This window comes from Aythya fuligula, chromosome 5, assembly GCF_009819795.1.
Source record: "Aythya fuligula isolate bAytFul2 chromosome 5, bAytFul2.pri, whole genome shotgun sequence".
Lineage (NCBI taxonomy): Eukaryota > Metazoa > Chordata > Aves > Anseriformes > Anatidae > Aythya > Aythya fuligula.
Window position 1 is genome coordinate 26,592,198 of NC_045563.1, and position 10,837 is coordinate 26,603,034.

General features: G+C 47.5%; 1 protein-coding gene across 2 annotated transcripts; it reads right to left on the reverse strand.

Moving 5' to 3' along the window:
- Positions 1–884: 884 nt before the first annotated feature.
- On the reverse strand, positions 885–9,749 carry ANGEL1 (angel homolog 1). 2 transcript variants are annotated; one of them, XM_032188341.1, is made up of 10 exons: positions 9,681–9,749; positions 7,849–8,448; positions 7,115–7,341; positions 6,473–6,542; positions 5,265–5,698; positions 4,429–4,555; positions 3,487–3,597; positions 2,647–2,716; positions 2,036–2,199; positions 885–1,204 (listed from the first exon to the last, which is right to left on the reverse strand). In XM_032188341.1, the coding sequence occupies exons 2-10, from the start codon at positions 8,213–8,215 to the stop codon at positions 1,035–1,037; spliced, it is 1,740 nt and encodes a 579-aa protein (XP_032044232.1). In that variant the 5' UTR covers positions 8,216–8,448; positions 9,681–9,749; the 3' UTR covers positions 885–1,034. The 2 variants fall into 2 exon arrangements, with proteins under 2 accessions (XP_032044232.1, XP_032044231.1); XM_032188340.1 differs by lacking the exon at positions 9,681–9,749 and adding an exon at positions 9,530–9,593.
- Positions 9,750–10,837: the final 1,088 nt, after the last annotated feature.

Here is a 10,837-nt window from a genome sequence, read left to right on the forward strand (position 1 = left end):
GAGACAGGAGTCAGTCCTATGGGTTCTAACTAAACGTGGCTAGCTCAGAAAGCTGGGAGCCTGGCCCAGCAGGATGCCATAGGTTGGTTTTCTGTCCCAAAAAGCCAAACAGAACAGGAAGGACACAGAAAAAGAAGGGCAAGCGAGAATCTCTTCAGCTCTTCCATTCGATGGCTGTTTCCTCTTTACACGTTCCATTTTCACCTCCCTTTTGGGAGCTGTAGACTCCTGGGGTCGTTACGTCTTACAGGACAGTTTTCTTCATCTGACATTCACTGGGATGAGCTTCTCCCCACAAGTTTCCTAGGAACCACTCCAAGACTGCCAGAAAGGAAGGGAGCCTTTCCCAAGGCCTCTAGGCCTTTGCTGTGGATCTAGAGCTCCTGTGGGTGGCTCTGTAGAACCCCTGCCTCCATTCCAAGCAATCCCCTTCCCTGGACCACTAGACACAGTAGGGAGCTTCTTGATGAAACGGCTCAACTATACATTTTTTTTCTGACAGCAGTTCAGCCCTTATAATTAAGTAAAAGCAATTTCTAAGCAGTTAGCAGAACCACTGCTCCCAAAGGACCACGCTCCATAACCTATCACCCAGAAATTAAAAGAAACATTGTTTTGGTGTGAAAAAAATATTGGTGTATACATGCCCTGCTGCTTGGTAGAAATGAACTGAACAGAAGTGGACAGCATTGCCTATTTCCCCAGTCCCTGAAGATCTTGTCACAGGACAAATAAACATGGGAGTGAGGTTGGTTCCTGCAGCACTAACACATCTGTTAAATGAAGCTGTGGATCCCTTTAAGAGATGACAATGCCTGAACATAACCAGAAGCCCACTGGAAGCAGAGACCCACAAAATACCAACACAGGAAGGGCTCCAACTCTTTCATCCCTGGTTTTTATGAGGGTGTAACGGGAGAAAAGGACTCTGAGGGCATGACAAAAATAAGAGTTTTCTTGCAAGCAGGTTGTGCATCCAAAGCCTCAAACCGCTGCGTTCAAAACAGCTTTTCTTTAGGGAAAGGGGACCATCACTAACCCTCTCTGAGGCTGGAGACCTCCAAGCCAAAGCTAGCCAGCAGGCAGAGATGATCAGATGAACAAAAAGGATTTGGTAAGCCATTTGCCATCAACAAGACATCTTCAGAGAGAAGGGAAAGGCGGCCAAGTAGCTTCAGGACTCCATCCCGGTACAGCCTGCGACCTGACAAAGTGGAAAGAAACATCAGCTGAAGGCTGGTGCTGAACATTAGCTCCACAGACTCTCAGAGGGATGCTTGTCAATGGTTTCCGATCCTTTTCCCGATAAAGGAAGACATTCTGCACAAACACTGCATGCACCTTTGGGTCTAGATGTGAAAGTAGTGAGCAACCTGTAATACTGCAATTCAATGGTTTCATTACTGCAATTCAATGGTTTCATATGCTTATCAAGAATATGTTAAATTCAGCAGGCAGTTGCTTACAGTGGAATGAAAGGCGCTTCCTATAAATCCTAGAGATAGCTTCAGATTTTCCCCTTCACTCCTCACTTCCTCCTCAAAGTTGACTCTGACATAATGCAAACCATGTCAGAGGCAGTTCCTGGATGCATTTACATGTAGTCTTTCATTAGACTAACTGTTGTGTCAGGTAGTAGAGACGTACTGTCACCGTAAGAAGAGTCACCTCCTTCTAAGGACAGTGCGTGGTCACAGTCAGACTTAAAGTCCGAGCTTTGAACTTAGGACTCAGCACTGCCTGTTACCAGGAGCACAAGTAGATAGATAGACAAAGGAAGCAGAATGCGTTCTGTTCTGGCTTCCTTAGAAGTCTACATGAACCTCCTCTGAGCAGCCTCAGTTTTTCCACACCAAATACTGTCTTCTTAGATACCTGAACAGATATTGCTTCCCCTTTGTGCACCACTTCAAAGTCACACCCTGTAGATCTACCCCAGACCAATGAACTGTTCTGCCCAGCACAGAGCTGCACTGTTATACCTCACAGCCCTCTCCCAATGCCGCAGGGATAACCCCTGCATTGCCGCACTCACCCCCTCTGCTCCCATTTTCCACAGGCTCTGCCGAGTAGAAGATATAATCAACGGTGGCACCAAGTCCCATGGGCATGGTTGTGACCTCTGAGCGTCCCCTCTGTGGCAGGTAGTGGCTGTAGACAGAGGTCAGGTTGAGGCCATGCTGGATAACACCTGAAGACCTGCACATGAACAGCCAGAATTTACCGAGAAAGGAAAGAGGACAATGCAGCGTTCAGTGTTGCAGTCACAGCTGAAGTTGGATGTTCCTTTGCTGATGCAACCCTCCAAACCATCTGTGTGTTTGAGAACACATACAGAGAGACAGCCTTCCTGAGATATTCACTCCCCTTGCACTGAAGACAGAGCAGACTAGGAACCTTCCTTGTCTCCAATACCCTGTCCTGTCTATGCCCTTCATTCTTGGCCTCACCGACCCAATGCTGACAGGACAGTGCCCAGTTACTGGGACAACCCTGGGGGGAGGTGGATCTGGCTGTTCCAAACAGCCCTCCTTACTCTCTTCCACCCGCACATTTATTTCAGTCTTGACTTTAGTCAGATTTTCAGCACTGAGGAAAATGAGACAGGGTTTGAAGAGCAGGACCACTGAAGGTGCACTCAATTACCTTGGGATGAGTGGCTGGAGATCGGGGTCATTCACTACAGCAGCGTGCTTGGGCCAGTATGCAGGGCGATCTGCAAGAGAGCAGAGAGATTCCAGACAAACCTTCATAAATACTGGAAGAGGCTGCTCATCCCAAGTCTGAGAAGTTTCTCCTGAGACCAAACAAATTCTTTTGCCCAAGAAGAGCAATAGCTTCTAGTCAAAGGCACCATACAGGAAAATATTCAAAGGAAATCCCAGTCTAAGACTAACAGGAACATCCTGAGAGCAGATTGCTGCAAACAACTGAAAAGTCATATTCTGTCCTATGAAGGTAAGGGCATGTCCCTAAAGCATTTAATACTATCAAAGCCCAGGGTAGTTTAACCTTTAATCTCAAGTTCATTTGCCTTAGCCTACAGCTTACACAAAGGGCAACTAAGAAAGACTGAACAGAAATGGAGAGCAGAAACAGCTATGCCACAAAGCCCAGGGATGCAACAGTGCCTACTGGGTACCAGCATCCAGAGACATCTATGTTGCAGCCATTGTGATGTGATGGTCTTCAGGTTTGTTCTACTGCAACAAAAACCTTGAGGTGGTGAAAAAAATGCCTTTGTCAGAAACAGCCTCCTAAAGAGCCTGAATCTCCGTGCATCTCAAGGAACACAACATTGCAAGACTCACTATACGAGGACAGCAATACTGTCCTCTGAGTTCTCGTGGAATCCATTAATAATCACACAGCCACAAAATGCTACCCTTCCATCTTCACCTTTTCTCACCAGGCATCACCTCCAATTCCATTTTTCATCAAAATCCAGCTAGGAGAGTCATGAGCTGAAAAATATCGCATTAATACCTGGTTTAGCATCTGTCACACCTTCCAAGAGGACTAGTTGTGGTGGTCGTTCACAGGCAATATCGCAAAAATGGAACTGGAGCAGGAAGTCCCGGCTGTACTTACGTCTGCCTGCAGACAGAAATATAATTGAAGGGAATAAAGTGTCTGCAGCAAAGCCACATCTACAGGGGACATCTACATACTATTGAGACCTCTTTAGTTTGAGATTTTTGAGCCCAAGCACCTTTATGCCATGAGAATCACTTAATCTAAACACACATCACAGCAGGTATATCGGTGTAGAAGAACAGAGCATTTAGCTAACGCATCCATCATGATTAGACAAATTAAGGATGTCCTTTCTGAAACTCTAGGTCCTAAGCTCAAAGGACTTTTAGACAGATTGGCTAGCTTTCAACTTGAGAAAACTCAAGTCTGCCTAAAAAGAAAGCATGTTTCTGCAGATCAGGATGAATGCAAGTTTCATAGTCAAGCTTCCAACAAAAGCTGTTTAGCATGGGGTCATTTTTTTTTGAATCCTCGATAGAAACAGTCAGGAACACATTGATTTAAAGCGGGCTCTTGGTGATTTCTTAATAATAGTGTGTAAACACTGCCCAAAACTGCTCATACAAACACATGCAGCTAAAAGCTGTGGCTGCTGAAGATCATTTCCAATTGCACAAAAGCTAAAATGTGGGACTATAAAAGAGGTATGCAGGGCAACCGTTACTTGTAAGGGACCATTCAGCTGTTGACGAGGGAAAGATGCCAGAAATTGGGCTGCTGTGATAGACTCCAGAAAAATTAAATTTAATTCACATATCACGGAAAAGGATAGAAGAGAATCATTGCTGACTGCCTCATGCAACGCATGCCTCAGCTATGCAGAGAGTCAGCAATGCCCACAGACTCCCCAGCCTCAGCAAACTCATGTTCTCGGTTCACACCGGAGCTCACCTTGTTTCTTTGGCTGGCACCGAGTAACATATTGGCAGTTGTCTGTTACACCCAGTGAACACGGCCACAGAGGGGCCACCAGCTTCCGAGAATGCAACTGCTGCGAAAAGTCTTCCTGACCGGACACCTGCAAGGAGGCAAGGAACAGGAGGGGAAACGTCAGTAACATGTAACAGAACTTTTGCAAGTTGCAAGCTGTAGACAATACATGTATACACACTCACCAGGAGCAACACAGGAGAATGCCCTCATGGAAAGATGTAAAATAAGCCATTTAGAATGTAGTTCAGACATTAAAAACCTTCAGCTCTGCAGGATGGATACAGTTAACTAAAATTCTCATGACTGAATATATTATGCAGACATCCATTACTGAGCTGAAGATTTAGCTCAAAAGCCAGTATCACATTTGAATGCGGATACACATTAACAAATTCCCACAGGAGTAGTCTAGCATAGGTCCATTTCATGAGCAGAACTGTTTTCATATCAAACATCTACATAAAATTTCAGTATGTCTCGGTGGAGTTGTACTTGCCTACACTTCTAGTCACCTAGGCACAAAAATCCCATAGCAAAGGAGAACCAGGACCTGAAATTAAGTGTCTGTTATCACTGGCTTGCCTCAAGAGAAACCAGAAAAGGTGAGTTGGAAACAGCACACATGCATCTGTCTGCTTCTTTCCTCGGCAGTGCTTGAGGCATTGAGGATGAGTCCTGAATAACTAAATTTAATATCGAGACTATTTCCTCACGAGGGAAAGAAATACAGCCATGCATTTCTTCAGCAGCACACAGCAAGAAGCTACACAATCTGAGCTCTGGCTGGCACCTACCTTCCAGGCTGGCATCCCATGATAGGAAAGCTGACCATTCCGGATGAATTTGTAAAGTGGAGAATCAGGCACAGAGTTCAGGTCTCCACACAAGATGACAGGATAGTAGCTGCCTTCGGGAGTTTTTGCAATCTTGTCGATCTCTGCTAGGAGCAAGGCCATCTGGGCAAGTTTGATATCTCCCCGCCGGGGATTGAACAGCACGTGAGTGTTGGCCACGCACAGAGGACTGACTGCCTTCAGATCCAGGCCCTCTGGGAGCAGAGGCTGTAGCAGCAACACCAAGCCCACGTTATCCCGATTGAGGACGTCCAGGCCAGGACGGAAATACTCTATGGGGCTGACGCTGATCAGCTGGAACCTGCTGTCCTTAAAGCACACCGCACAGCCATCGGTCTTTCTCCCAGTCCTCCGTTTATAGAAGCAATCAAAGCCTGGAAAGAAACCATCACGCATTAAAAGCTGATCTGGCCACTACCTTAGGCTCTCCCTCCATCACTGGAGAGTTCAGCAAGTCTATGCAGTAGAAGAAGCTCCCACTACAATTTTGGGAGAATGCAATTCAATCTGGGAGACCCGTCCAGAAGGATGATTTCTCCAATCCCTACACAATCCTATCTTGCTAATTTTCACACTGTTTTCTACAACAGAACTTGGCTTAACTACAAAAATCATCTGTCACTGGCCAATAAAGCAACCCTACTTGTGAAAACCTGGTTGCTTAGTTACATAACATTTTACATTCCAGGTCAGCATTCCTTAAGGTCTCAGTTCCCACTAGCTATAAGCAATGTTGGGGCACATAACAGGATTCATTACTTGGGAGGCATGGACTCCAACCTCTGTTCCTTTGGGTACAACATTTTGTACAATACAATTGCTCTTTTTGTAATGCCCTGGGCACAGCATTATACCCAATTCTGTCCCAGTAATCGCAGTTTATTATTCACAATCGTGAGTTTTTTCTCTCTTTGTCCTTCTAGGACCCTCTCAATTTTGTTACTCTGATCTGTCAAATAGGAGAAAGATCAGTTAGAAAAGAAAGGGTGAAACTCTAGGCAGACAGCCCAGAAGCAGGGCCAGCAGCTGCTCAGAGAAAAAGGAAGAAGAGTTCTATGAAGACTGAGTGCTTTGAAGACGTTAAGCAGGAAGAACTGCTTGGCCAGTCCCGTGAGTTGGAGGTACAGACACACAGACAGAGGACGTACCCATCTTCTTGAACGTTGGCTCCAGCTGCTCCCAGTAATGGTTCTCTTGCACCTCCTGGAGACACAGAACCTGGAAGGAAGGCAGAGACCTCACTCGCTCCACCAGCATTTGCCAGTTACCTTGTTTTGGGGAAGGAAGGAAGTGCAAAAGTGCACTCACATACTAACCCTGCAAACAAAAAGGCCATCACTGCACCTCTGTCCTGTACTTCCCAGCCAGAGAATGACAACTGTCTGGGTCACATTAGCTTATCACTCAGTTATCCAGTGATGAGGTGAAAGATCCTTCATCACACCAACAGAGAAAGTCACGAAATCCTCTCCTATGCTGCCCTGCAAGCCTGGTCCTTCTCTCCCAAAAATGCATTACCTCTTCTTCCACTTCTGCTGTTTACTAAGTTAACCCCTGCTATCAAAGTATTACTAGTTGCTACAGAAACACAGTCCAAACAAAACAGGCACCCAAAAAATATGTACTTGAAGCCTCAATTAGTCTCAGAGGAATCAGCACTGAGTTACCAAGTAGCATCTTCCCAGGACTTCCCCCACCCCTATTAAACAAACAAACAAACAAGCTGTTAGATCAAACAAGAAGTTAAAATTCTGGTGATACCAACGTGGAAGGGGCTCAGTCATACTCACATCAGGATCCCAGTGCTGGATCTCCTGTAAAATGTTCGGAAGGCGGTAGTCCCAGTTCAGGATGTCTGGATGACAATGTATGTAAAGATCATGGCCCTGTTCCACCAAGTCCTGGGCCAGGATGTTGTAAGACATGACTCGAAATTCAAAGAGAGGAGGGTTTTTTGAAGCCTGCTCTAGCTCACAAGGCTGGACAGAAAGATCCTCCCAGTCTCTCCATAAAATTTCTATATGCAAGTGACAAAAAAGACAAATTACAGCCATGTTGGGTACCCTCCTGATACTTTTGTTTCCCTGAGACCCAGAATATAGTCAATCACATTCTCTAGGCTTGAGCAAACCCTCACCCACTTTGGGTTTTGGGTGCTTTGTTTGGATTCATTTGTGTATATGTTAATGAGGAAGGGTTAACAGAAGACCAGACTGAGCATACTGAAAAATTCTACCAACTTTTGGGTTCTTTCTGTATTTTTCAGACACAGTTCCTGAATTAACATATCAATATCCAGACAATCTAGAAGCACTGAGATTACTAGCTGAAAGCAGCCCTGCCTCAGCAAAAACTTACTTTGTAGCTTTCAGTAGCAGATCTTGTCAATTCTATACAAACTGATATAATCATTGTGGTACAGCCAGGAAGCCCAGACCCATTCACCTCACCCAGACACTACAACCTAACCAGGTTCCCAACAAATTCCCAACTAAACATTAGATTCAGAGCTGTTGGCACTGACCGTGGTAGGGTACCTCCTCCAGGAGGGGACAAAATTGTACAGCATCCTGAACAGGCCAGGCAGGGGGCTCTGTTGGCACCATCTCTGCACCACCTGCTAAGCTCCATGCCAGCACGGCCGGGTCTTCGTGCTGCCCTCCCACACCGATAGGGGCACAGCCAACCATCTGGTGATCCGTCTGTGGCACCACAGCTGCCCACGGAGCGCTGCCTACTACAGCCACTGTCTTCTCCGCTGGTAATTTTTCCAGTTTAGTCACTGCGTGGTCTTGTGGTTCTGAAGAAGCCAAGGCACATAGCTCCGTGAGCTGCTGACCGGCACGCCACGTGACTTCTGGAGCCGAATTCAGGTCGCTAAGGCTACTCATCAATAGCTCTGAACCTTCTAACCAGTCACTAGTGAGTGTAGCTGATACTTTCCCCACTGCTGGAGCACTCTCACTGGCTGGCAGATTCCCTGCTCCTTCTTCCAGCCACTGCTGGAGTAGGGCTTCCTGCTCTTCCTGGACCGAATTTCCTCTGGTTGCAGCAAAGATGCCTTCTATCTGGGTGGACGTGCTCTTCGCCAGAAGCACATTCTTTCGACAGGTAAAGAAAGCATCTGCCATTAAGAAAATAAATTAATTAACATAATACAGATGAAAAGCCTTTCTCACCTTTTTTTTTTTCCCCCAGTGCATTTGCTGTAGCTCAGTGCAATACAACCATTCCGCGTGACAACCCAAACAAGTGACTTCCCTGAAGAAAAGTAGATACAGCCTAAATAACTTACCCTGCCTCTTAATGCTAGGCCACAGTCCAATTCTAGTTATATTAGTCAAAGTCACTGAAATTGTACAGCACAACAATGGCTTTACCAATGCCACAGAGCGCAGTTCTAACTCAGGCAGTGCCACAGCCAGCCGGGTTAAAAGGTGCTGTGGAAATTGTACCTGCTCTCAACAACACATGAAGGCGCAGTCTGTAGAAGTTAGCTGATGGGGTACGTGGGTTATGAAGCCGAGTGCTTGTAGATGACCACTTGGAGCAAGTGTCTTTCCAGGGATTCAGTGAAAACGGTAAGGTAAGAGGCCTTGAAGTAGTTATTTAAAATATGAATGTGCTAAAATACTGTTCTGTAATGAATAGGTGAAAAATAAAGAAGCAGAGCGACAGATGTGAACAACTGAAGGCCTTATCAGAGAGAATATACGCACAGAAGGAATCCTGATAAGGATTTAAAAACACCTGATGATTGATATATGATTTAAAAAAAATCCCTGCTGTTCACGTAACACTTTTGGATATGCTGATATCAGTGGTGCACAACAGAAAGAGCCGGGGGCTCCTTTCACCTGTATGGCCATCACAGATGCCGCACTGCTCTCTTGCTACGAATTACACACAAACACTGCTCCCTGCTGCAGACCAGCAACTCCCTTCTCCTCCACACGGCTTTTTTCGCTGAGGTTCCCTGCGACAGCCGCCCCGAGCAGTCACACCCGGGGGCCAGCAGCACCTCCGTGCTGCCAGGCCAGGCCCAGCGGGGCGGCTGAGGGCCGGGAAGGCTCCCGAGGAGGCCGCCCCCAGCTCCCCCACACCCGCCCCGCGCCCCAGGGGCAGGCCCCGACACCGCGGGGCGGCTGCGGGGAGCCCCCGGGGCCTCCACGACGCCGCCCCCCGCCCGCCCGGGGCCGCGTTACCTCGCAGGGCCCGGAGGAGCCGCGCGGCCGGCAGCAGCACGTAGCACAGCACCGTGCCGATCATAGCGCCCGCCCGCCCGGCCCCGCTGAGGCGACGCCACGGCTCGGCCCCGCCTCAGCCCCGGCCTCACGGCTCGGCCCCGGCACTCACCGTGCCCGCCCCGGCCCCTCAGCACAACGCCCCGGGACGCGCTGCGGCCTGGCCCGGGCCGGGGGTGGCGGCGTTAGGGCCGGGAGGCGGCGGCCGCCTCACCCCGCCGGCCCGGGGGCGGGTTTCTAAGCGAAAGGCTTCGCCCTCACAGGCTTTCAAAGCTGAACCTGCCACGCGTTGAAACGGGGCAGTTTCAGGGGAAAGGAGGGGTCCCACCTCAAGTGCACCTCTCTCGTGTTTTGCTTCCTTCCGCATTTTGCTCTGCGCAACGTCCAAAGGCAAACGGATAAACTGAGCACCCTTTCAGCTCTTCGCACCAAACACACATATTTACTATTTTATACTAATATACAAAATGGTAAAAGGTAACTCAGCTGAACTACAATTACCTTTAAAATCACACTTGTCACCTGCTAGGGAGCATTTCAATCCTATACATTGTACCTCTTACTTATTAGAGGCTGATTTCTGCTTCATGTTAATCCTCCTAATATTTTCAGACAAAACCTTTGTGCTGCCTCTGGTGTTTCCCCTTCTTCTTGGGAAAGTCACACAGCACACCTCTGGAGGGTGATCTCACCAGAGATCTTCTTCCAAACTCTTATCAATGGGCTCTTGCAAGAAATTCAACAAAACACCCATCACCCCTGCCTGCTGTGCCGACCAGTGCTGCCAAACTGTGCCCTTGATGGTCACCTGCTGTTGTCTCTCCCGTTATCCTCAAACATTTTCTGTCTCTAATACTGTTTGTGTATTCTGATCAGTACAAAGGGCACCCCCAGCTAGGACCTGAGCTGATGTAATTAAGTACATAAATAATAATCCAGCCAATGTCATTCTAAAATCTGCAGATACAAAACCCCACAGATCGTTGTTAGCAAGAAGCACACTGACTACTGCAATGAGGTGCTCTGCTCTGGGGGGTATTTTCAAAGCAGAAAGGCAATAGTGTCTTTTTCAAATAGGCAAAGCAATATTTCCAATACCTGCATCCAGAGTTTTACATGGATCACCGTGCAGTGGCATCAGAGCACTTTCTTATTTCTGCTTCTTTGAGTTAGGACCAAATGTGTCATTGAGGGGGAAATTGAGGCACAGAAGCAGTGACCTGTCCCAAAATCCACAGATGTCTCTGGCAAAGCACAGCAATGGACTGT